This window comes from Melanotaenia boesemani, chromosome 7, assembly GCF_017639745.1.
Source record: "Melanotaenia boesemani isolate fMelBoe1 chromosome 7, fMelBoe1.pri, whole genome shotgun sequence".
NCBI classification, from domain to species: domain Eukaryota; kingdom Metazoa; phylum Chordata; class Actinopteri; order Atheriniformes; family Melanotaeniidae; genus Melanotaenia; species Melanotaenia boesemani.
Genome location: NC_055688.1, coordinates 5,658,539 through 5,685,414, shown reverse-complemented (window position 1 = coordinate 5,685,414; position 26,876 = coordinate 5,658,539). Strand labels below are relative to the sequence as shown.

The 26,876-nt window shown below is 40.7% G+C and overlaps 1 protein-coding gene across 2 annotated transcripts in view; it reads left to right on the top strand.

Annotated features, from left to right (window-relative positions):
* The window catches only part of LOC121643379 (transcription factor COE3-like), a 175,717-nt gene that overhangs the window by 108,031 nt on the left and 40,810 nt on the right, over positions 1–26,876 (top strand). Inside the window, exons 8-10 of one of the 2 annotated variants that reach the window (XM_041990765.1) lie at positions 2,689–2,806; positions 7,628–7,758; positions 12,458–12,584. In XM_041990765.1, coding sequence (XP_041846699.1) covers positions 2,689–2,806; positions 7,628–7,758; positions 12,458–12,584 — 376 coding nt within the window. Of the gene's footprint in view, positions 1–2,688; positions 2,807–7,624; positions 7,759–12,457; positions 12,585–26,876 lie in introns of both variants that reach the window. The other variant, XM_041990764.1, reaches the window with a different exon arrangement.

Genomic DNA, 26,876 nt, shown 5'->3' with positions numbered 1-26,876 from the left:
GGCTGGAGTGACAGGGGCCACAGGCACAGCAGTTTGATCTCAAGTGGGCCGGACCACTGAAATTATAGCACAAAAACCTGTAAATGACAATAACCTGTAAAAAACTATAACCTGTAAAAAACGATAACCTGTAAATAACGATAACCTAAAAATAACAATAACCTGTAAATAACGATAACCTGTAAATAACAATAACCTGTAAATAACAATAACCTGTAAATAACGATAACCTGTAAATAACGATAACCTGTAAATAACGATAACCTAAAAATAACAATAACCTGTAAATAAGAATAACCTGTAAATAACGATAACTTGTAAATAACAATAACCTGTAAATAACGATAACCTGTAAATAACGATAACCTGTAAATAACGATAACCTGTAAATAACGATAACCTAAAAATAACAATAACCTGTAAATAAGAATAACCTGTAAATAACGATAACTTGTAAATAACAATAACCTGTAAATAACGATAACCTAAAAATAACAATAACCTGTAAATAACGATAACCTGTAAATAACAATAACCTGTAAATAACAATAACCTGTAAATAACGATAACCTGTAAATATCGATAACCTGTAAATAACGATAACCTAAAAATAACAATAACCTGTAAATAAGAATAACCTGTAAATAACGATAACTTGTAAATAACAATAACCTGTAAATAACGATAACCTGTAAATAACAATAACCTGTAAATAACGATAACCTGTAAATAACAATAACCTGTAAATAACGATAACCTGTAAATAATGATAACCTAAAAATAACAATAACCTGTAAATAACGATAACCTGTAAATAACGATAACCTAAAAATAACGATAACCTGTAAATAACAATAACCTGTAAATAACGATAACCTAAAAATAACAATAACCTGTAAATAACGATAACCTGTAAATAACGATAACCTAAAAATAACGATAACGTGTAAATAACGATAACCTGTAAATAACGATAACCTAAAAATAACGATAACCTGTAAATAACGATAACCTGTATATAACAATAACCTGTAAATAACGATAACCTGTAAATAACGATAACCTAAAAATAACGATAACCTGTAAATAACGATAACCTAAAAATAACAATAACCTGTAAATAACGATAACCTGTAAATAACGATAACCTAAAAATAACGATAACCTGTAAATAACGATAACCTGTAAATAACGATAACCTAAAAATAACAATAACCTGTAAATAACGATAACCTGTAAATAACGATAACCTAAAAATAACGATAACCTGTAAATAACAATAACCTGTAAATAACGATAACCTGTAAATAACGATAACCTGTAAATAACAATAACCTGTAAATAACGATAACCTGTAAATAACAATAACCTGTAAATAACGATAACCTGTAAATAACGATAACCTGTAAATAATGATAACCTGTAAATAACAAGAACTCCTAATTGTTCATGACATTATCAGGATGTTTACATTTTATAAACTGTCCTTTTACAAAACCTGTTATGAGCCACTGGAAATTTTTGAGAAAAATAAACGCAGTTTCAACAATATTCACAAATTTTTTTTAAATTTTATTTTGTATTTCTTATTTGTATATATCTATGTACGTATGAACATATAAAATTATTTAAAAAATTTCTATAAAACTTCTACAAAAACACATGTTTTAGATATTTCATCTATTCTATATGTATATTTTTTTAAGTTAATTTTTAAATTCATTCTTTGTATTTTATTGATGCATTTACATATTTTATTTATTTTTATTATATATATATATATATATATATATATATATATATATATATATATATATAACTATCAAATATTAATAGTTAGACATAAATTTATAAAATCAATCTATATTTCCTATTTTTAAAAACATCTTGTATGTATACAATTCTTTTTATACAATTAAATTTCTATTTTTAAGATTCTATTAATTTTGAAAAGTGTTATGTATATATATATATATATATATATATATATATATGTATATAATGAATATTTTATTTATATTTATTTAATTTATTCTGCATATTTACACTAACAAATAAAAAATTGATCTACAAAATTACGAAACATTTCATCCCAGGTATCTGGAACTGAAAGAAATAGTATTTTACACTATGATCAGAGTAACGTGTGTGTAGTAATCCTGATCACCTGAACTGACTCACCTTATAATACAAACTGAAGTCAGATCTATTAAGTATGAAAGATGGAAAAGATAGAACAAGTTATCCCCCTGCTTTGGAAATGTTTTAGTTTTATAAAAAAAAAAAAAAAAAAAAAACCTTATGTAGACAAATTAGGAAATACAGTCACTTTTATTTAAACATTTGCAATTAATCTTGTCTATCACCTTTTCACATTCACCAAATTCATGCTTCGAGCCAGATGGGACCTGCTGGTGGGCTGGTTTTGGCCTCTGGGCCATACATTTGACACCCCTGTTCTTGAGCCTCTTCAGATCTTGTTTATCCTATGAACCAACTGAGAACATCAGACCAAATCATTACAGCATCAAATCCTTTATGAGACATAGTCTTAGCTCTGAACTAGACCTAGAACCTCTATCTGATCTAGACGGGTAAGAAGGAACTGGTTTCATCCCTGGGCTCAGACCCAGAACTGGATCGATTTTGTTGGAAGAGGTTTGACTGACCTTGAGCTGCCTCCTACAGGTGGTGGTGTCCACTACGGTCAACGTGGATGGTCACGTGCTCGCCGTGTCAGACAACATGTTCGTCCACAACAACTCCAAACATGGCCGCCGTGCTCGACGCCTGGACCCCTCTGAAGGTAAGATGTCACTCAGAGCCTCTCAAGACCACCAGAACCCACAGATTTGATCTCTGGATCCAGATCAAAGTTCTCATTCAGAACTTTACACATTCCAGTGTAATCACAAACACAGGAAGTCTAAGGACGGGAAGTCTGAGGGTAGGAAATCTGAAGACAGAAAGTGTGTCTGACGATAAGAAGCCTGAAGATAAGAAGTCTGAGGACAGGAAATTTGAAGATGGGAAGTCTGAGGATAGGAAGTTTAAGGATAGGAAGTCTGAGGACATGAAATCTGAAGATGGGAAGTTTGAGGATAGGAAGTCTAAGGACAGGAAGTCTGAGGATAGGAAGTCTAAGGATAGGAAATGTGACAATGGAAAGTCTGAGGGCAGGAAATCTGAAGATGGGAAGGTTGAGGACAGGAAGTTTGAGGATAGGAAGTTTGAGGATAGGAAGTCTGAGGAAGGGAAATCTGAGAATAGGAAGTGTGAGAATGGAAAGTCAGAGGGCAGGAAATCTGGGGACAGGAAACCTGAAGACGGGAAGTCTGAGGATAGGAAATCTGAAGATGGGAAGTTTGAGGATAGGAAATCTGAAGATGGGAAGTTTGAGGATAGGAAGTTTGAGGATAGGAAATCTGAAGACGGGAAGTCTGAGGATAGGAAGTATGTGCTCACTAAAGGGTTAAGCTGTGATTCAGGTTTGGTTTCAGATTTAACAAGAACCAGAGGAACTTTAAACAGCTGACATGAATGAAAGCTCCACTCCTCATGAAACTCTGTGTTTCTGCTGGACATTCAGGCAGCAGTGAACAAACGCTCAGTTCTTCCCATCCACAAATAAAAGACATCATCAGATTGTAAACTTCACACTCTGAAACCGAACTCTGGAAGCAGAGCGGAGCGGAAACATTTCCTCTGATGTTGTAAACTTTTACGCCACTTTTTCTTGTCCCCATGCTCATAAATACCCTCCCGCCTATGTGCGCCACTTCCAGCCATGACGTGACGCTCTCACTTGATTCGACCCACTTAGAGTGCCAAGAGGGTGGAGCTTAACTAGCAGCAGCTATTCAGACTGAATTAAACAAGATGTAACAAAAGAGAGGGCTGAAATCCTCGTCAAGGTACTCTCTGATAAAGCCAAACCATGACACCTCTGAGGGTTAAAGAAGCAAACATGCATTCAGCAGAAAGTGTGATGGTGTTTAATTTGATCTGCCTGGAACAAGCCAGGTGGGTGGAGTTTGTTGAAACATTCTCAGAAAAATTTATTGAGTTCTGTTTGACAAACGGCACTTGTTTGGCGCGTCCACATTAATAAAACACTGTCCACTGTCTGACCTGTTGTTCATGTATGTCCTAATGTCCAACATTCATTACTGTCTGGTTAAACCCCACCCCTTTGGGACAAACAGAGGAGTAAAACAAACCCCTTAAAACAGTTGGCCAGACTTCAAAAGTTCTCCCTGCGCCACCCTTAGATGACGAGCTCTGTACACCGTCCTGACTCATTTCAGAAGTCAGATTTTTTTTTCCAGAAGCTGCTGATGTAATCGTCTCATTTGGTTTAACCTCCTAGCTGCACCAGACGGGTGGTGTTTATCACTCTGTGGGTATATCAGACCTGATAAAGAAGTGGATCAAAGAAAAACCAGGATAAGATGTTCTCCTGTGGAAGGAGTGAGTCCCCACCTGTCTGGCATGTCCACAGTTGTAAATCAAACGCTACCTGACACTAATCTGTCAGACTGAGATGTTTCTCACTTGTGGAAACACCTGGAGACCTTCAAGAAACTTTAAATCAAACCTGATTCTGAGTAATCGTGAGCAGAGACATTGTGTATGGAGTCCTGCAGGGGCCAAACTGGGCCTGTTGTTTACCAGCCGGTCCCGTATCTCAGCCCACGGAGGGAAGCTCAGGGCCTTTCATCTCTTCCAGACTGGGATGTTTTCAGAGGTGATAAAAAGCCTAACATCTGCTCCCTCCTTTGTCGCCAGCCCTCAGCCTCCCGTCTCCCTGATAAAACTTTCCACCGCCTGCTCCTCGTCTTTGTGCCCCATTCATGTGTTCAGAAAGCTCCCCTGCTCCACAACCTCCACCCCCCAGACCCTCTGGACTGTTTGTTTACTGCTGCGACAAAAGAGGGAAATTAATAAGGAAACAACAATCGAGTCCTCAGAGCGGGAAAAAGCCTCGACCCACCGCAGCAGCTGCACCGTTTCTTTTCTTTCATCTGGAAACTCAGAGTGACTTTCAGACGTGATGCTGCAACCAGAGGGATCATGCAACAAGGGCCCCGAAGTCTGCAGCCTCTAAAGGTCCCCTGGAAATATCTGGTTTGTTTTCAGCTACTGCAGCAGCTCAGAGCCAGGACAGAACCTCAGAGTCTGGTTCTGAAGTTTGCTGTAAACTCCTCTCATTATTAATAAGCAGCACTTTCTAAGACACTCTGTAACTTCAGCTGAAGCTGTAAAAACTAAACTACAAGACTCTGACTTGGTCCAGATTTGTTTCCCATTAGGAACGATGGAGGTTTTGCCGGTTTGGACCCCAACAGAAAGCAGAAACAAAAGCCAAAGTTTAAGCTGGTCACAGAAAGTTGGACTTCAAATCAATGATGTCAGACAATAAACATTGGCCCAATTAGAACAAATCAATTTATAAATCACTTTCCATACAAATAAATGCAGCACAAAGTGCTTTACAGAATAAAAAATATGCAAAAATAAAAATATTGTATGTAATATTGTAAACAAAATATTGTGTGAAGAGACAAGTGCATTGACGCGCACACACACACACACACACACACACACACACACACACACACACACACACACACACACACACACACACACACACACATGTTTACGAGTAATGGTAAGGGGATGATAGAGGGAAAGAAAGAAACACAAGCGAATGGATAAAAAATAAAAGGAACACAATAAGAAGAGAGACATGTCAGGTGAAGAACATACACATTACCACGATGAATAAAATAGGACAGCAAAATAAATAATGAGATATACGAGATAAAAACTTGATATTCAGAAATGTTGATAAAACCTCTGACATCAGTTTCTACTCTAAATATACGATTTATATATCAAAACTCAGCAATTCACAACAAAATCATCTCAAGGAACTTTTACAGACACAGTCCAATTGACTGTAGTCCAATTATAATCTGATTAAAACAAATCCAACCAGATCCAGGACCAGGAAGGAAAACCTCCATCAGAACCAGCACAGAGAAGGAAAACCTCCATCAGAACCAGCACCGGGAAGGAAAACCTCCATCAGAACCAGCACCGGGAAGGAAAACCTCCATCAGAACCAGCACCGGGAAGGAAAACCTCCATCAGAACCAGCACTGGGAAGGAGAGCTAACTGCCTGGGTCAGTTGGGGGTGGAGAGGTCAGGAAAGAGGATCAACAAGCAGCATAACTCTAGCAAAGATACCTGCTGAGAAAGAAGAAGAGAAACACAAATTATTAACAACGTCTCTACGTGGAGAGTAAAGAGAGCTGAGAGGAGCCCAGTGCATCATGGGACATCTCCCAGCAGGCTCGGCCTATAGCAGCAGGACTAAAGGGATGGATCAGGGTCACCAAGCCAGGCCTGCTAAGATTTATCACATGGGTTTGACATGTGTGTGTATACGTGTGTGCGTGTGAATGTGTGAAAGATTTCGTAGAGTGTTTTTGTTCTTATGTTTTAAATCATGTAAAGAACTTTGTGTTGCCTATGGGATGAAAAGTGCTTTATAAATAAAGTTTGATTTGATTTGATGAAGGCAGTGTCAGAAATTTGTACATAAAAAGAATGGCTCACAAATGAACGGCTCACAGCTGTGGATCGGTTTCCATCCTTCATTTAAAAGAGTCGTTCAAAAGAATCGTTTCGTTCATCAACGTCACATCTCTAGAAGATGATCTTAAAGGTAGAGAGAGGGTCTGATACTTGAAGCCAGACTGGGAGCTGGTTTCACAGAGAGGGGTCTGATAACTGAAGGTTCTGGGTCCTGTTCTACTTTTAGAACCTCTAGGAACCACAAGTAAAATCCATAATCACTGAAAGGTCCAACAGGAAGAACTTGTGTCTGACCTCAACAGGATGTCATTGATGACTTTTTAAATTGTCTCAAATCTTTTTTTACGTTTACTTTGTGCTTCTTATGCTTTTCCTGTTCGGACCTCCCGACTGTTTTCAGCTGTACTGAAGAACCAAAGTAAATCAATTAAAATGATTCTTCTAATGTCGTCCATTAACTTATCAAGTCTGCAACCTGTTGTAGAAAGTCATCTTCCCACTCACAAAAGAGAGAATTGGAGCCGAGGTGTTTCACGGAGCCTCTGAATGCATCTTTATAGATCAGGAGCTCAGTCTGACCGGAATGTCGGCTCGTCCTCTCAGTAAAACGCCTCCGCTCTGGGAAGAGGCCATAAAGCCGAGGATTGTCTTGTTTCCTCGCAGCTCTGAGTCCATCCGTCTGCCTGTCTGCCAGGACTCTGACTGCAGACACCGTTGATGTGGAGCTCCCTATTGATCAGCGTGGTTTTGGAAAAACCAATCCCTGCATGTGTTAGTGGTGAGCGACCTGACTGAGAGCTCTCTGTGCCCGGTTAAAGGAGGTCAGATTAACCGGTTCTCCAGCAGAACCAATGCTTCATAGGCAGATTTGCAAATAATCCTGTAAATGTGAGATCAGGATCGTATTGAGATCATGAGGTTTTAACATTTCTGCAAGTAAAATGTGAAAAGATGACGTTGTGATCCAGGTTTCTGTAACTCTGTTGCTTATGTTGCTGTCATGTTGCTGTGTTTCCGAAGCAGCCACGCCCTGCATCAAAGCCATCAGTCCGAGCGAGGGCTGGACGACCGGCGGTGCCACCGTCATCCTCATCGGGGACAACTTCTTCGACGGGCTGCAGGTGGTCTTCGGCACCATGCTGGTCTGGAGCGAGGTCAGAGAAAACTTCTCATCTTACATACATGCAGGGTTTTACGGTATGAAGTTCAGCTCTGAAAACAGACGAAAGTGAAGATGTTTCTGCTAAAAGACGTTTGTTTATTGATCCGCCTGAAACATTAAGGTGAACATTGTTTGTTCTGATGCTAAATTCTTACGTTTTGCTTTGGATCAGGAGCACGTCTGAGCCCTGTCCTTCATAATTCTGACATTTAGTCAATAAAATGAGTAATTTTGTGTTTGTCTCTTTGTTTTTGTGGCTGATTGTGTTTCTTTGTAGACAGTCTGTCTTTTTTGTGGCAGAGTTGTACTTTTTTCTTCTTTAAGTGGTCACTTATTGTCTCCTGTCTGGAAGTGTGAAATGTGTAAACATTGTTATGAGTAACTTTGGGTTCTTGCAAATGTGTTTAATTCCACACAAAAATATCAAACAGTTCCAACAGTAACTTGACACATTATAAACTGCACAAATCATCACACAGATTTTAACCTTCAACCTGACAGATTTGATCATTTTCCTTTTTATTCTCATATCATTGATGCATGTGCAAGCATCACTTGAGATGCAGGGATCAGATTTTATTTTGCATGAATCAGTTTGTGGAGTTTTGAGATTTATTTCAGTCTCCAGAATCCTCACAGTTCCACAAATACGTGGTGCGTTCAAGTGCTGGTGGATAGCTGGGTCATCTGGATTTTAATCACATTAAAGGAGCCCATTGATTAATAAATAAATAAATACAAAAGTGATCCGTGCAGATAGATTTAATGATTTGTCTGAGCATGAACATAATTACGTCTCTAAGGTTGAAGGTAAAAATCTGCATTCAAAATGTTGATGAACTGGTCCAGACAGATCTTCCTGGTTCTGGTTCTGATGGAGGTTTTCCTTCCTGGTTCTGGTTATGATGGAGGTTTTTTTTCCTGGTTCTGGTTCTGATGGAGGTTTTCCTTCCTGGTTCTGGTTATGATGGAGGTTTTTCTTCCCGGTCCTGGTTCTGATGGAGGTTTTCTTTACTGGTTCTGATGGAGGTTTTCCTTCTTGGTCCTGGTTATGATGGAGGTTTTTTTTCCTGGTTCTGGTTCTGATGGAGGTTTTCCTTCCTGGTTCTGGTTATGATGGAGGTTTTTCTTCCCGGTCCTGGTTCTGATGGAGGTTTTCTTTACTGGTTCTGATGGAGGTTTTCCTTCTTGGTCCTGGTTATGATGGAGGTTTTTCTTTCTGGTCCTGGTTCTGATGGAGGTTTTCCTTCCTGGTTCTGGTTATGATTGAGGTTTTCCTTCCTGGTTCTGGTTATGATGGAGGTTTTTCTTTCCGGTCCTGGTTCTGATGGAGGTTTTCTTTACTGGTTCTGATGGAGGTTTTCCTTCTTGGTCCTGGTTATGATGGAGGTTTTCTTTACTGGTTCTGATGGAGGTTTTCCTTCTTGGTCCTGGTTATGATGGAGGTTTTTCTTTCCGGTCCTGGTTCTGATGGAGGTTTTTCTTCCTGGTTCTGGTTATGATTGAGGTTTTCCTTCCTGGTTCTGGTTATGATGGAGGTTTTTCTTTCCGGTCCTGGTTCTGATGGAGGTTTTTCTTCTTGGTCCTGGTTATGATTTAGGTTTTTCTTCCTGGTCCTGGATATGATGGAGGTTTTGTTTCCTGGTTCTGGTTATGATGGAGGGTGTCCTTCCTGGTTCTGGTTCTGATGGAGGTTTTCCTTCCTGGTTCTGGTTCCAATGGAAGTTTTCCTTCCTGGTTCTGGTTATGATGGAGGTTTTCCTTCCCGGTTCTTGTTCTGATGGAGGTTTTTCTTCCTGGTTCTGGTTATGATGGAGGTTTTGTTTCCTGGTTCTGGTTATGATGGAGGTTTTGTTTCCTGGTTCTGGTTATGATGGAGGGTGTCCTTCCTGGTTCTGGTTCTGATGGAGGTTTTCCTTCCCGGTTCTAGTTCTGATGGAGGTTTTACTTCCTGGTTCTGGTTCTGATGGAGGTTTTGTTTCCTGGTCCTGGTTCTGATGGAGGTTTTTCTTCCTGGTTCTAGTTCTGATGGAGGTTTTCCTTCCTGGTTCTGGTTCCAATGGAGGTTTTACTTCCTGGTTCTGGTTCTGATGGAGGTTTTGTTTCCTGGTCCTGGTTCTGATTGAGGTTTTTCTTCCTGGTTCTGGTTATGATGGAGGTTTTGTTTCCTGGTCCTGGTTATGATGGAGGTTTTTCTTCCTGGTTCTGGTTATGATGGAGGTTTTGTTTCCTGGTTCTGGTTCTGATGGAGGTTTTCCTTCCCGGTTCTTGTTCTGATGGAGGTTTTCCTTCCCGGTTCTTGTTCTGATGGAGGTTTTCCTCTCCACCATCTCATCATGCAGTTCAGGATAAATGACTGAATTAAAGAAAAGTTTTGATGTGATCTGTTGGCTTCCTTAGTTTATATGAAAGCAGGTCTTATTAATCAGACTAACGTGGATCACATGATGGGTTTGTTTTAATTGGATTATAAGTAGATTATAACAGACTCGATACAATTGAACTGTGTCTTTAAAACCAGCCTGAGATAATGTTGTTGTGTATAAATAAAGTTGAATTGAATAGAATTAATGTTTGTTCTGGTTGTAATGTGTTAACATGTAAAGTTATTTTGAATAGTTACATATTTGTTTGTTTGTTTTTTTAAACACTTTTTAAAAAAACAAAACAAAGTTACTGACGTAATGTTATGGGACTAGTTTGACTTCCTCTTTCTTCCTCTCAGTCATCCTTCATCTGAACTCTGTGACTTTCAGAAGGAAGGGTGCAGCGACTTTTGCTGTCGGGCCCCTGAGTTGGTGCCTTAGAGGCCCCATCAGTGATCCATAAATGTTTCCTCCTGATGTTAAATCAGTTTGTTCTGTTGCTGTCACTTACTGTTACACACAACACCTCAGTTTTAAACTGATCTGGAATCAGTTTGTGCTGAACAGCTGCACACCTTCATCCTCCACATCATCATCATCAACACAAACATGCAGTCGTAGTGCAGAAACACCTGCATCAGCGTGTCCCCAGAAATATGCAGATGTGGATCTCATGGAGCTGCAGGAGGAGCTGCACATACGGCGCTGCATGAAATATTGAAGCAGGTCCAGAAGAGCAGAACACCTGGCGGGAAAGGAGCCCACGTTTAGCTCCGCACGCCGCCGCCGGAGCACCTCGCTTTGATCAACGCCATCAGGCGGCGAGCAGCCCAGCATCCCTCTCAACACTCACTGACCCAGATCAGAAGAAGTTTAGTTTTCTGCCTCTGCTCTGATGTGTTTCCGAGTCTGAACATGACACCTGTGAACATTCCCTTCATATAATGCAGACACATTACTGTAGATGATGAAGATGGATTTTTTTTATGGAAATTGTGACAGTATTTGCATAAAAATCCGAACAACAGTAACAGAAAAGAAAAGAAAATAACAAACAATTAGAACCAAAAGGAAAAAGAATGAAAAAAATGTTTCTTGTTAGTTTCCAGTCTTTATCTGGTCAGTTTTTGTTCAGTTTCCAACTTGTTCCCAGCCAGTTTCCAGTCTGTTTCTATTCAATTTCCATCCAGGTTGTAGTCAGTTTTTTTATTAAAAAACCTTTTTAATAAAAACCTCAGCAGCATTACGGTGTTAATGGTTTATACACACATGTACAATAAGAAAGTTCCTAACTCTTAGAAGATAGGTAGAAGTATAAAAAGGCAAATCAATGCAATAATTATAATAATAATAATAATAATAATAATAATAATGAGAATCACCACAATGAGAAATACAGTGACATTAATAATAGCAGTGTTGTTTTTGTCAACGATGACAATTACGCATTTATTTAGTTTATGAACCTTTTTTTCATGACGATAACGAGACGGTGACGAGCTAGAAATGGCCCTCTGATGATAAAAACACGACAAGACGTTTGTGAGATTTCATTGACGAGACAAAAATGTTCAAGGACTGATTGTCCGACATTAAAAATGCACATTTCTGCGACCCGTCAGTCAGCAGTTGAAGGGAAAGTCTCGGCTAAAGCTGTTAGTCTGGTAAAGGATCTGGTTATTATCTAAAAGCATTAAAGTTAACTTGTTTTATGAATTACTTGTTATAAACTGTCAACCTTGATTCCACTTTTTAATACGTATTATTGACCTAAATTAATTTGTTATAAACTAATACTTTTTTTATTTGACAAAAACTGGACTAAAACTATTAAACTGAGAAATGACTAAAATGTGACTAAAACTAATAAACATTTTCGTCCTGAAGACTAAAACTAAGACTAAAACTGAGATGCAACAACACTGAATAATAGCTATATTAAAAATTTAATTTCATTATTACAGATGAATTAGTGAATGTTTATAGTTCATATATTCATATTATGATGACAATCATCATCTAAAGAATCCCTGCGTGTGTTCTGTTTAACTTTCTTCATCTTCATCAAACCCTTACTTTACTGGACTTGTGTCGGTTTGGAGGCGTCGCTTTTATTTCTCTTTTTATTGAGGAAACACAAGAAAACATGATAAAAATATTCAATCAGCAATATTTATATAGAAGATGAAGAAGTAATCCTGGTATCTGTGCAGGATGTCGACGTGGTCCTGTTTCACGTTTTAGATAAAAGAAAAAAAAAGGTTTTATTTATAACATGTCGTGTTAGGTGTGGTTTGATTAGTAACCTTGTTTCTGTCTCTGCAGCTGATCACCCCACACGCCATCCGGGTCCAGACTCCCCCGCGACACATTCCCGGAGTCGTGGAGGTAACGCTGTCCTACAAGTCCAAACAGTTCTGCAAAGGAGCGCCGGGACGCTTCGTCTACACCGGTGAGATTCCACACACACACAAATACGAACATCTTTTCATCCAGAATCCATCAGAGAAAACCTCACCTGCAGTTAAACGGCTGTGGGTTGGACAGAGTCTAACTCAGTTACATCTCATCAGAACAGAGTTTAACCCTTAAAACTTTGTGGGGTAAATTGTGATGATGATTACCCTTTAGGTGATCTGCAAAAGTTTCCCAACCAGGTTTACAATCCAGCCGCAAAACGTGGTGTTTACTCAGAGTCTCTTTATGGTAAATCCACAATGATCCATTTTTTATCACATTTTCATCATAAAAAGATCACTAAGACGTTTCTGATGCACGGTGGCGCCACAAAGCAGCTGAGCTGGAGTTGGTTTAGTGAGGATAGCAGGTAAATAGTAGCAGGAATAACTGGAAATGAGGAAAAAGTGGAAACATGGAAATAGTTTCTGTTGTGTGTTTGTTTCAATAACAATATTTTTTCTTCTGAAAGCCAAGACTTGAGAGAATTATGTGTAGATGAGAAAAGGTTTGGTCACTGTTGATCTGTGTGTTATTTCTACAAAGTTCTGTTAGTAATAAATTCTGCTTTCTTCTTCTGGTCGACCTTTATGCTGCTATATCTATTCATACATTCATTTTGCATCATTTTAGCCTCAGAATCTGACAGCTGAGAAACATCATGTCTGATGCTGACTGGGATTAAAGGACTGAGCTTTTACATTCATTGTTACATTAAAAATAAAAATCGCGAATACAAGCGGCCGAAATGAGTTTTCTCCGCAGGGTGGCCGGGCTCTTCCTTAGTGATAGTGTGAGAAGCTCACAGTAGAGTCGCTGCTCCTCCGCATCGAGAGGAGCCAGATGAGGTGGCTCAGACACCTCCTGGTTGCCTCCCTGGTGAGGTGTTCCAGGCTCGCCCCATCAGGGGGAGACCCTGGACACGCTGGTGGGACTACATCTCTCCACTGGCCTGGGAACGCCTCAGGATCCCCCCGGTTGAGCTGGCGAATGTGGTCGGGGAGAAGTCTGGACATCAATCACCAAGACAATCACAGCTGCTCAGATTGTTCCTTATGTTTCTGATACGGCCCTGGTGGCAGCAAAATGCAACGACGTGTTAATGTGCGTTTATTTAACATTAATAACTGACTACAGACTTTAGCTGTAGCTAGCATTAGCACTCTGTCAGCTGCAGGCTAAAATAAAATCTCAAATTTAAGTTAATGATGAAGCCTTAACTGTCTTAACTGAGTTTGTTCTGCAGAAGATTTTTATAAGCACATTTTACACATTAAATAGCTTGAACATAGGTGATATTTCCTGTAAGAATTCACTTCATTTTCATGGTTGTTCTGAACTCTTTGTGTCAGCTTTTTCCAGCTGAATGTGGAACACGACTCTCCTGAAACTGAACAGTAAAACCTGCAGATTTTCTGACCTTCTGAACTCTGATTCTCCCATGTGAATTTCCCCTTCAGCACATTCATGTTTTTCTGCACCTGCAGTTTTTCCAGCTCATGTAAATAAATGATTGTTCAGTCCGTTGTTTAACTGGTCTCCCCTGATGGAAAGTTCAGGCTCTGCTCTCGGAGTTTGAGCTTCCAGCAGTTTGTGGATCGGCTCTGTTATTGGCTGCAAACAGTTTTCTACAAACTAGATGTGAAGTAAACATTTTCCCTAGAGTCACTTCCTGCTCTGCTCCTCTTGCTGCTCGCCCTTCAGACTCATTGTTAGCCGTCCGAAGCCTCCGTATCTTCCTGTCACATCAGTGCTTTTACTGCCTCTGATTATTCCGTCAGAATATCCAGATGTCATTCAAAGTAGCAGAAAGGTCAGATGGAAGGCTGTTTAGTCTGATAAGTAAATGTCAGTACGTCGTGTTCGGGCTTTCTGCTTAACACCAGTTTATCATCTTTGTTGGAGGCGGCGCCTCCTCCAACGGCGGGACAGCGCAGAGGAGACGGACGCTCACAATGGACGCTCCGGCCGCCTTCTTTTCCAATGCTAATCTGTGATCCCATTTCCTGATACCAGAGACAGGCTGAGAGCTCCGCTTTCACGCTGTGAATAGAGCTGCTGTTGGAGGATGTTCACCTCCTTACAAACACACCAGAGGAGCAGCAGGAGTCCAGACATCATGTTCACATCACGTCGGCTGCGGGTCGGCGGTGAGGAGAGGAAGGCCGGGCGTCACCGCCAGAGCAGACGGATTTAGTCTGAATCTAATATAATATGATTTTTTTTTTGAGATTTGAGTCAAAACAGAGACATTGATGAGTGTTTTAATGAGAGTAAATCTTTGTAAAACATACAGATTCTGATCTGAGATCAGTAAAAATACCCTGACTAGTTTGATTTGATTAGAAATAACATATCTGAGCGTCCCTGAACTCATCACAAGGATTCACACCTTCTATATACCTCCCAAGTCTTCCCCTCCTTCTTCCTCTTCTCCTGCCATGTTGGAGAAGAAGAAAGTGGCCTTATTAGCCCTGATTCCACCATGGGGTCGGGCTCAATGCGGGACAGTTGCGTTTGGTAAACCCTGATGTCTACTGCATTACCACAGCCAGCCATACCCTTACCTGGTGGGTGGTGTATTAGCTCGATAGTGATGGATGCATCAGCTACGTCATAGCATAATGACAGCGGTGTGAAGCCTTCCGTGAATTATAACAAAGAAGAACAGCCCAAAAACAAAGGAGGAGAATGGTTGGCATCCAGTAGATTATGTTCTTATTTCTTGACATATACCCTATACACTGTATAAATACTAAACTATAAGACCTCCTTCATCTCCATGGAAACCAACAGGAACTTCACGATTCTTTTCAAACAAAGGCAGAGTCATAGGAGAAACATTAGTAGAGTTTTTTAGAGCTGGAATCAAACTTTTCAACAAAAAACAGCAAAAGTAAGACATGATTTCTGATTCTGGCCTGGAGCTCCCGGAGTTTCTGTCCCACAGTGATGAGAGAGACGTCTTTGTACCCAGCAGAGTCTCTGCTTTCATGTGGCGTCTTGTTTGTGTGGAGAAATTAGCAGAAGCTCTAAAGTGGACAGAGATGTTCTCATGTTTTTCTTACATTCCCATATAACTGTGTTTGGTTTGAAATCCAATGCTTGGTAGAGCCGTTGCTATGCTACGTGTTAGCGTTGCTGCTTCCTGGTGTCTGCTAACATCGTCTGTGCTGCATGGATCTCATACTGACCCCTGTACGGGAGGCTTTCATGATAAAGAGGTAAAGACCTTGGAGTTTTCTTTTGGAGGTTCCAGATCTTCTTGTAGAGACTCCAGGATTCTTCAGGGAGTTTCCACTTTGTCTTCAGACTCATTTGTCTTCCAGAGGTCCTTCCTGAGATTGAAGAGACCTCAAGGTCTTTTAGCTTCTTCAGCAGCTTCCTGATGTCCATAATAAGATGGTATGGGTTCTTTAGGAAGTTTGTATCTTTGGGGAAGTTGCAGGGTGCCTGTCAAGGTTCTCTGGGCCATATTTTCTGATGGTTGTTGAGGAGGATTTGCAGGTCTTAAGTAGAATCTTGTGTCCTTCAAACAGCCTCCAGAGGTTTCTAATCAGGAGTTAGGCATTCTCATAGAGACTGTAGGAAGTTTACTGGGTCATGTTAAGAGATTCAGGTTTTGACTCCGGTCCACTAGCCAATCAGGACACAGTATTCCTGCGACTGTGAACGTTTCTTCATCAGCAAGACAGTTCGAGCTGCCTCTCAGGTGCAGATGAAGGTGAGGTGACGAGCAGTGAGATCCGAGCATTTCCCAGATTCCCGACGCTCTTCCTCCCCATGGCTTAAAGCAGCTTGAGGATTTGATCCTGCGGCTTCGCTGTGAAAACCTGGCCGAAGGCGAGGAACGCCGTGCGGAATGACAAGAAGGCTGAGAGGGGAGACGGAGTTAAACAGATTCATCCTGCAGCTCTCTGATCATCACTTACAGCTCGCAGCCGTTTGACTGCTTTTATCCAGCTTCTCAGGACGGGAACGCTCGTCCTTCATCTGCTCCGGAGTAAGCGAGCAGGTCTGGTTCAGTTCCGGTCCAGTTTTCAGACTACCTGCAGGACAAACTCGCAGTAACAACAAATCATAAATTAACAATAATGAAATCAAAATTATATCAGGAATCAGAATATTCAAGAGTTTCAAACAGACTTTGTTTCTCTCTCTCTCTCTCTCTCTGTGTGTGTGTGTGTGTGCAGTAATGTGTAGTAAGGTCCTCCTGCTGCTCCGTGTTGTGTTTGCAGCCTCAGGTTTCACCGACCTCGCAGCTGTGGGTGTTGAATGAGTAGGGTGGTGCTGCTGGGTCGACACCGACCTCCTCACAGCTTGTAACGCACGGATCAATGCGGCCCGGGGGGAGGGAGGGGGGAGGAGGTGGAGGAGGGAAGGGGAGCGGCGTTGTGGGATCGATGGGTGCTGAGTTATTGCGGCACTCAGCCACTGATTTTTAGAGAGCTGTGTTTTCCCAGGAAAGTCAATACCTCCAGGCTCCCCTCATTAATTTCAACCCCCTCCATCCCCGCTGAACCTCCCCCCTTCCCCTGCAGCTGGGAGCAAATGTGGGGGGGTGGGGGACTGAGATGATGAAGTCAGACCCAGATGACAGTTGGAGGAAAATGTAAAAAAACTTTACGTTTTTTAACATTTTTTTCCTGGTAACGGGTTACCAACCAGGAGAACAGCAAACAAATGATGGAGAAGCTGGGGTGGGGGTGGTGGTGGTGGTTTGAGGGGGGGGTTTGTCTTTAAATGTGGTCTTACAGAAACTTGAAATGATAATCATCATCATCTTTTCTCACCTGAAAAAGCTTCTTTTTCACCCCGAGCGTAAACAGAAACAAAGTGAGTTTTTCTAGCAGTCGTAATGGAAGTCCTCCAGATGTTTTCACACCTGCTTCATGTCCCAGAAACGCAGGAAGTAAAAATCCTCTCATTTGAAGACTGTATGAATGTGCCCATTTACATGAACACCAAATATCTGATCATTGCCTGATTTCTAGTGTTATCAGATTATTTATCAGATACAAGTTGATAGTGGGAAATCGGAAAAACATTCATTTCTGTCCGATACTCCGATGTCTTCGTGCATGTAGACCTTTATAGTTTTCTTTTACTTCTGCACTTGTGTAAAAAACTTTTGTCTTTTCAACATTGTCCTATAAAAAACATAAAAGCAACATCTTACCGTGAACAAAATATTTAAAAAAAACCCAAAACAAACAAACAACAAGAAAAATGTGACGGCGGAGCAGGAAGTCGTAGAAATGAAGTAAAGCATTGACGTGTAGTCTGTTAGCTCATACTTTAGCAGCTAACTTTAAAGGCTCATTTATGCTTGACGCAGACGATGGACATGCAGATGGACAGTTTCATTCTTCTTCTGTAATTTGGTCGTTTTCATGGAGCTTAGCTATCTGTCGTTTGACACAGAAAATGAAGTTTTCTATAAAAATCTAACTTCCTTACCCCTCAGCGTAGGCTGCTTTGAAAGTGATTTTCCAAACACATTGGCATACTGGCTTATATTTTACTTGGTATCAGATGAGTAGTATCGAACAAAATGGGCATGAATGGGTTTTAAGACTCTAGGAGTCCCTATGTTCAACAAAGACTGGATGTTTAAAAAACAACAGGACGTTATGTCGCTGTGTACATCTGATAACGGAGTGGAAAATGGAGACCAGAGTTTTGTTGGATATCATGTTTCAGAAGTTCATGTAGACACGTCAGGTCTGATTTATTACAAAATCCTGATTAGTCCCACTTATCTGATGTAAACAAGCTCATTGTTTCATGTTTTGTTGCAGTTTATTGTTTGATGTTTTCAGTTCTGTGATTGTTCCAGATTCACTCTCTGATGCGTTTGTGTTCTCCATGTTTGTAGTTTTTTACAGTGTGGGATTTTAGTAGTTTATTTTGTGTAGGTCAGTTTTTATCTTTTTGTTCTAATGAGCTTTTGCTGTTGCTGTCCTCCATGTTTGTAGTTCTTTTGGTTTGGACTGATTTCAGGTCAGTTTCTGTGCAGATTAAATCTTCTTGTTTGGTGAAGATTCTTCTGCAGCTCAGAAACAAACCAGCTTTTATTTCGACGCTTCGTTTGTCTGACTCGCTCATCTCCCTGGAGATTTCTAATGTTTCAGGATGAAGTTTCTCCATAGATAAATCCTCTTCCTCATCGTTTTTCTGCTGTAGGAACTCATGTGCTCTCTAAACTGAACATGAAGGTCCATCTTTTTCTGGTTCAGTGCTGTCCTGATGATTCTGATCTTCCTCCTCCTCTTCCTCCTGTCTGTTCAGATAATAAAAACTTATTTTTCTGCTCAGGAGGAAGAGGTGAAACTCTCTGCTCAGTTAATCCAGAAAAACTTTATTCTGGTTCTGGGTCTGTAAATTCTGTTTCAACAGATTTCTGCTGATCGTGTAAATCAATCTGTAAGTCATGTAAATCACCTGGTTGCCATGGTAACGGGTATGTGAGCACTGGGATGTGCAATCGATCTGCAGCTGACTGTAATTACCTGCTAATAAAGCCTGTGAGCTCATGGGTCAGACTCACCTGAACCGGATTTTATCACCTGATGATGCAGGATGACATCATCAAAACCGTCCAATCAGTGAGTCTGAGCAGCCTCATGTGATTTCCAGTCAGAAACGAAATTGAACTAAAACATGCTCACAAATGATTTTCTGGCTCAGGTCTCCTCCTCTTCGTCTACATCACACCTGGAACACATCAGCTGATTGTTCCATGTAGAGGCTTTCGCTGCAACCTTCCTCCTCCTCCTCTTCCTCATCCAAAGCACTGCTTGCTAATTGACTTCTGAATTTTTATTGTTTAATTACTGTCAGAGTAACACATGGAGGCAATTATGTGTAACTGGCTCCGGATCAGCTCGCAGCAGCTGAGGGGAACAAAAGGAGGAACATGCTCCGTCTTTAACGGCTCCACTCGAGGTGAAAACCTCCGTCTGACGTGTTGCTGCTCCGTCTTCGTTTCAGTCCCAACATGTTCAACTCTAAACCACAAACATTTGTTTTCTGGCATATTTGAACAAAAACAGAGAGATCATGAGCTTTGGTCTCAGTATGATCATTTTAATCTGTGAGAGTTTCGACAGATTATTTTAAACTGCACCTTTTTAAGTCAGCTGTACTTAAAAAGAGGTTTAAACTTGTCTCTAAAAGAAATAAAACATAAGTTTTGTATGAAGAACATTGATGTGATCACATCTGTGTAAATTAGATGCTTCACATGATGAGCTGAAGTTCACCTCACTGAGATGAACAGATGAATTTGAATGCAGCAGGAATTGTGGGCCTGGTGTTTGCTAAAATAATGTCAGACCACCAACCTTTTTGTTACGCTGCAGCTTCCATGGTCGGCTTTAAACTCAGGGATGATGAAAATGAGCAGACAAACAGTTCGATGGATTCAGTTGTTGGTCTGACTTGAAAAGTGAAGATATAAAAGTTACCCAGCAGTAACTGGACAGCAGTCACATTACACTGACATCATCAATTACAAATCCTTCATCCTCATCATCTTTCTAACAGGTAAACTGTATCTTTATGTCCATAATGTGTCATCTATAGACTGATTAAAGGTGGATTATTGCTGATATGAGGTCAATATGGAGACCAGAAAATGTTTCCTGTCTGTTTAGCTGAGAACTGGTTTCCTCACGAGGAGCTTTAAAAGAAAAAAACATCAGAGACATTTTCTGTATTTGTGCAACCCCAAATCCCCAAAAGTCGGGATGCTGTTTAAAATTTAAGTAAAGACAGAATGTAATGATTTATAAATCTCATAAACCCATATTTTATTCCCAGTAGATCACAAGCAACATATCTGATGTTAAAGCTGAGACATTTAGCCTGTTTTAATTAGATAGCCTTTTATCTTAGTTTATATTATTTTCATTATTAGCTGAGGTCTGCTCGTGATCCAGCTGTAAAACCTGCTGGTCATAATACAGCCAGATGGATCAGATTCAGATATCTAACCAGTGTCAATATTAAACAAGGGATGTCTTCTTAAATCACTGGTGCTGTGCAGATGTTGGATAGGCAGGTTTACCTTTTAAGAGCCATGAATGTGGTGGAGGCAACTTATGAACAAGTTCTGAAATACAAATCAGAGCAGGACCTTTAACAGAAAGAAATCCTGACTTTGTTGCTGTGTGATCATAGTATGATCTATTATGAATAAAGTATGGGTTGGTGAGATCTGTAAATCATTGAGTTTTTACTTTTTGTAATTTGTTAGTTTGCTAAAATATGACATGGTATATAATAAACATGGTAGTTTTGTTGAACGCTGCTTCATTTGAATCTGAGTGAACTTTCAGTATTATTAAAAATGTGTATTTCAGATGTTTTCTGAATCTAAACACCTCTTTTTAGGATGTTGGTTGTGTTGAAAGCTCGCGTCTCTATAAAGCTCCAAATAAAGCAGCACTGGGTGCCTAAAGGAAACAGATTTAAGAGATTATGCAACACTTGCAGAACCGAACCAGAACTGCAGCTTTGCCAAACTGCTGCAGGGCGAAGTGAGGAGAGAAAATTGTCTCCTGATCAATCAGTGGAAGCACTAACAGCCTCCTCCTCCTGCCTGCTGAAATCGATGCTCATAGAAATTTCATGAACTTTAAACTGTGATTGACAGGCGGCTCAGATGCCGAGCGCCATCGGGCTCCGTCCTCACAGAGCAGTGGAGATGACATGACCTACAGTCGCTGCACAGACTTCCAGTTTACTGATTTCTGATCAGCTGAGGAAAACTACAGCCCTGAGTTTTGTCTACAGGTTTTCTGTCAGTCTTCCTGTCTGCAGATGCCCAGATATTACAACCACCAATTACCACCACCAAACTCCAGCCATTGACCATACCTGCTTATGTCAGTGCATGGTTGGATAAGGGCTGGGTGAACCCTGGAAGGGTCGTCAGGTCGCCAACAAAAACTCAGTTTTTTCAGGGGGAAAACAATTCCAGATAATTCATTTTCTTTTTCTTCCCTCCATTTTGACCCAACTAGAGACACACATGACTTTGAAAATGTTTTATTAGTCAGGCATTCACTCATTCAGAATATTTAATCACAAATTAATCAAATTTTTTATCTGTTCAAGATGTTTTCTTAAAGAAGCACTACTGAACTTTGGCAGATTTTCTAACAACGGCAAATTCAGGATCCATCTTGCATCCTGTCGCTTCTCTGTGCTTTCTCCAGCCAATAAAAGTCAGTCCAATGATGACTCTTGGCTTCTCTCTCTCTCTCTCTCTCTCTCTCTCTCTCTCTCTCTCTCTCTCTTTCCAATAATGACCTCTTGCCATTCTTTGCTGAATCTGGTGCTTATTCAAAAGGACCAGTGTGTTGATATCCAGTTGCTGGCGTGTGACGGTGCAAAAGCGAAACTAAGTGTGATGTTCTAGGCTTGAACCCAAAGTTGTCAACCACAGTTTCTCAGCTTTGGTACGCTGCTGGACAATGATGGCTCCAGAAATGTGCATCATGAACGTCACTGTGCCATCAAAACAAGTCAGAAACATTTATTCTCTAAATCAGAAAACTGCATATTTCTACTTTAAAAGCTAAATTTGATTTATTGAAGGCTTGAAAATGTTTTGGCTGTTTTTATAACCATTAACAGCTCTTTGCATCACCATCTGGTACAGCTGAAGTTCAGTTATCCAGTCACCTGTACCAGATTTAGTTTTTTCAAGTCTTTTGGTGTTGATATCCAGTTTCTGGCATGACCGTACTGTAAAGTGTAACTCAGGCTGAAACACATTTGTGAAGTGTGGTTTCTCAGCTTCAGGACGCTGCTGGGTAATGTCCTTCAATAATGTACATAATAAATGTCACTGGGTCATCAAAACGAGTCAGAAACACAGAGTTAAGGTCAGAAAGTTATTTCCATATTTGTAATACTCTTAAAAATATAGAGTTTTTCAGCCCTCTTCCACTTTAGTTTTCTCGTCTTCACCCAGGTGATGTATCCTGGTTTAAGTTGTGGGTCTTGAAGATGATTATTTATATGCAGTCATTTGATGCGACATGATCTATTTCAAATCAACCTTCGTCCTCAAAGATAACTGGCCTGTGAGCTGCAGCTTCGGCTGTTTAAAGTTTGTTGTTTGTTGAATTTTCAAATTTTCTCAGTTGAAAGTTTTCCAACATAGTCTGCCTGTGGTGAGGAGGAGGAAGAGGAAGAGGAGGGCTCTCAGATTATCAGGTGGTGGTTTAGACTTTTCGTCTTGTGACAGTAACTGTTTATATCAACAGCAACGACTTCAGTCTGGCAGAACTTTTTAGTTTAACTTTTTATCCATTTTTGCTCTATAACCAAAATGTTATTTCTGGGACTACGGCGATGAGTCAAATACCAAAAGTAAAAGTCGTTAAAAGGAATTTAACAACAGTAATTATCTTGTTGACTTTAACAGTCATGTTTCTTACACTTTTATTTTTTTATCTTTGTCTTATTTTTATTTGCAAAGTCAGTGATTTTCAGTAAACAATGATGATCTTTAAACTCATTCTGAAACTTGAAGGAAATGGCCAATGCAGGCAAGGACACCAACGGCTCCCAGTTCTTCATCACCACAGTTCAGACTCCATGGCTGGCTGGAAAAATTGGGCATGGATGTGGTGACCAAGACTGAGAACACAAAGACAGATGGCCGGGACAAACCTCTTAAAGACGTCACCATCCACGACTGTGGCAAAATCGAGGTGGAGAAACCGTTTGCGGTTGCCAAGGAATAGAGCACTGCTGTAGGGGGAACGATCTGGGGTGGGAAGGGGACAATAAAAAAAAAAAAAAAAGAAATCTTCAATAAAGGTTTCAAATTTTTGTTTAAAAAAGAAAAACTTAAAAAAACTGAAGCTTCAGCTGGAGCAGCTTGTCAGTCTTCCTCCTTTGGATGCTTTTGACATCGGCTTAATCAAACATCTGTCTCCAACTAACCTGTTGTTAATCTGATGGAAACTGCAGCTAAAACTCAGCCTGAGAGGCTGACGGAGGTGAAGATGTTCACTACTGAGCAGCTGGACTTTCACCCAGGAGACTGTTGTACCCGTCTTGTCTCAGATGGCTTCTTATGGACTTTTTCTAGTTGCTTTGGGAACACCTTGATGTTTTTATGTTTTGAAGAAACACAAAGGTTTTACACACGCTGATCCCTGAGAACTGGACATTGTGGATGTGCATCTACGAGATCAGCAGGCCATCCGGAAAAACTGGAAATGTCAGAGTTTGGACAAGGTGGCATTTGCGGATGGATCCAGTTGTGTGTCCTGTGGAGTGTGTGTGGTGGCTGAGTCAAGCCCACCTGATGCTCCCTGAACATGACAAGTTTCTTCTTCTTTGATCTTGGCTTTCGTGTCGTCTTTTATTAGACAGCAGCAGCAGTCGGCACTCCGCCGGGACTTCCTCCACCCTCAGCAGAGGCGCACCACATTTCATCAAAGACGCCTTGGTGCCGCTCCACTTAGGGAACGGGGACTCGTGGAACTAATGTCAGGTAATTAGCCATTTCTGCGGGGGCATTTTCAGTCGGCGCTCCAGAAAATAATAACTTCTCAGGTGGGGGCCCTATTTCTTTGAGGCACTCCTGTTCCGCTCGGCTCTAATCACGGGGAGGTAATTATTCGCTGATTAACATGCTGGATTTGGGAGGATGTTCAGTCCAGGGTTCCCGGAGGAGGAGGTATGAGAGAGAAGAGAAGGTTACCTGCTGCTCTGAGGACACCTGGCAGGAAGACGATCTGTGACCGATGACATCAGTGTCATGACCTCATTCCTCAGTGACGTATCTTTGAGCCAAAGTCCCCACAAATGTGGACTAATCTGCCACTGAAATTAGTACTAGTAATAGTACTCCGGCATGTCCAAAGACATGCATGTTATGTTATTGGTCACTCTAAATTCTCCCTAGGAGTGAGCATGAATGGTTGTTTGTCTCTCTCTGTGTTTGTCCTACGATGGACTGGTGACCTGTCCAGAGTAAACCCTGCCACTCACCTGCTAAAAAGCTGGGATAGACTCCAGCTTCCCTGCAACCCGTAATGGACAAAACGGTACAGATAATGAATCTCTCTCTCTCTCTCTCTCTCTCTCTCTCTCTATATATATATATATATATATGTACACTACCGTTCTCAAGTTTGGCGTCACTTCCCTATTGAATCCCATGGCAAAGTGACCCCAAACTTTTGAACTGTAGTGTATATGTGTAGAATTTAAAATAAACTTTCATAATGTTTTCAGTCACTTATTTTTTTAGCAGATTTATACACAAAATTAAAGCAGTAAAATTTGGTTTAATTTGAGTTATTTCAATGATTCAGAATTTAAATTTATTATGAGAGAATTTCTACACAAAAATTCTAACTTTATTGTTCTTTATCTATATTTTTAATAGTATTTAAAGCAGTTTCTTGACTTGTCCTGGTCTCTGCCGATTTTCAGACCCTGAATCTGTGACCAGTGATCAGATTTCTGATGATGCTCGTGAAATAATAAAAACTATGAATTTTAAACAAAGTAAGAAGATATCTGAAGTGTGAAGTTCTTTAAGGATTTTTAAAAATATTTTACAGATTATGAACAGACGTCTTTAAAATGATTCAGTAGAAAAAATATTTTAAAATAATTTTTTACATCCAAAATTTGACACATTAAACTATTAAAACAGAAATCAAAACAATGACAGAAGAAAGTTTACCTTCTTTTAACATCCAAACATAATAAACATCATCCTGTTCCTCACCAGATACCAAATGGAGATAAAACCAACCTCAGAGAGACATTTGGAGAATGTACCCCTCGTACCAACTCTCCAGCACAGTGGTGGTGGGATGATGATCTGGGTTTGTTCTGCATCTACAGGACCTAGACACCTTGCAGTCATATAGTGGACCATGATCTCCTCTGGATACCAAAGTATTCCAGAGATGTCATAGTGCCATCAAAGCTTGGTTGAAGCTGTCTCATGAAACAGGACAATGATCCCAAACACAGCAGCAGCTCTACAACAGAATGACTGAAAAACAAAAGAATCAAGGTGCTGACATGATCAGATCAAAAAACAGACTTCAACCTGACTGAAATGCTGTGTGGGACCTTCAGAAAGCTGCAGAAACCAAAGTGGTAAACTTCAATGAACTAAGGAAAGAAGAGTGGAACAAAACTCCTCCAGCAACAGAGAACGTCATTTGGAAAACTTTCACTTCAACTTATAGATGCTGAAGGAGCTGTGAGCTGCTGGATCACCCAAGTTAAAACCGAAACCACAACACTATAAACTTATTGTTGCCCCATCGTTTACTTGTGCTGAACGAAACATTTTCGGTCTTGGCCAATTAATTAGCCGGATGTTCTTCTACTTTCTTCATGCAAAGTGATCGTTTTAGGGAATATCGCCCTCTAGTGAGCAGTTGTTGTAGCTGCGTGATGTTGTCCGTGTGGTTTGGTCCATTGAGTAAAGTGCAGTGTGAAAGCAAACCAAAGGAAGGTGTGACTTTTCTTGGCCTTCCCCTCACGCTCAAACCCAGTCCCCTGGAGTGTCCTGGTGTGAATGTGTCCCGAATCTTCAAACCTGTAAAACCTTTCCTGTCTCAGAACGAGTTGCAGGTTAAAATGAGAGCAGCTGGCTCTAACAGACGCTCTTCTTCGTCTCCTTCTTCTTGCTGTGTGTTCTGTCAGTTGATGGAATGACGAATTGAAAGTTGGAGGAATAAAACAGCAGATCAATAAGTGGCTGAAAGGAGGCGTCCGGGTGTTATGGCAGCTCATCAGCAGCCTCGGCCCCAGCTGACGCCTCTCGGCCACTTGACAAGCAGCAAAACAAATCAGCCTGTTGTGCGCCTGTCGGACCCCCCTCATCATCAGTGGCAGTCGCAAGGCCGAGCGGTGTGCTGACCTGCATCAATCACGGGGCTGAAAGAGACGGGGAATTGCTGCAGCGCCACTGGGCCGAGACTTGTCGGGGGAGTCGCTCTCACCTGACGGTTTCATCTAGAAATCTGAATTCTATTTGAAATGATGAGTGTAATACAGGAAGAAGCCACGCATCAGGGGTGTGACTGCGCCTTCTACAAGGCCATCACCGCAGAAACAGAAAGGTAAAGGTGAGCCGGGAGCCCCCCCTCTCCAGCCCCAACCCTGTTTCAGAGTGCATATTTCATCATATTTCATCTCCGGCTGGTAAATATGTGAAAACCAGCAGCGTAGAAAAACACTCAGAGCGAGAGGCTGGAAATGGAAAACAGGCCAAAATAAATAAATA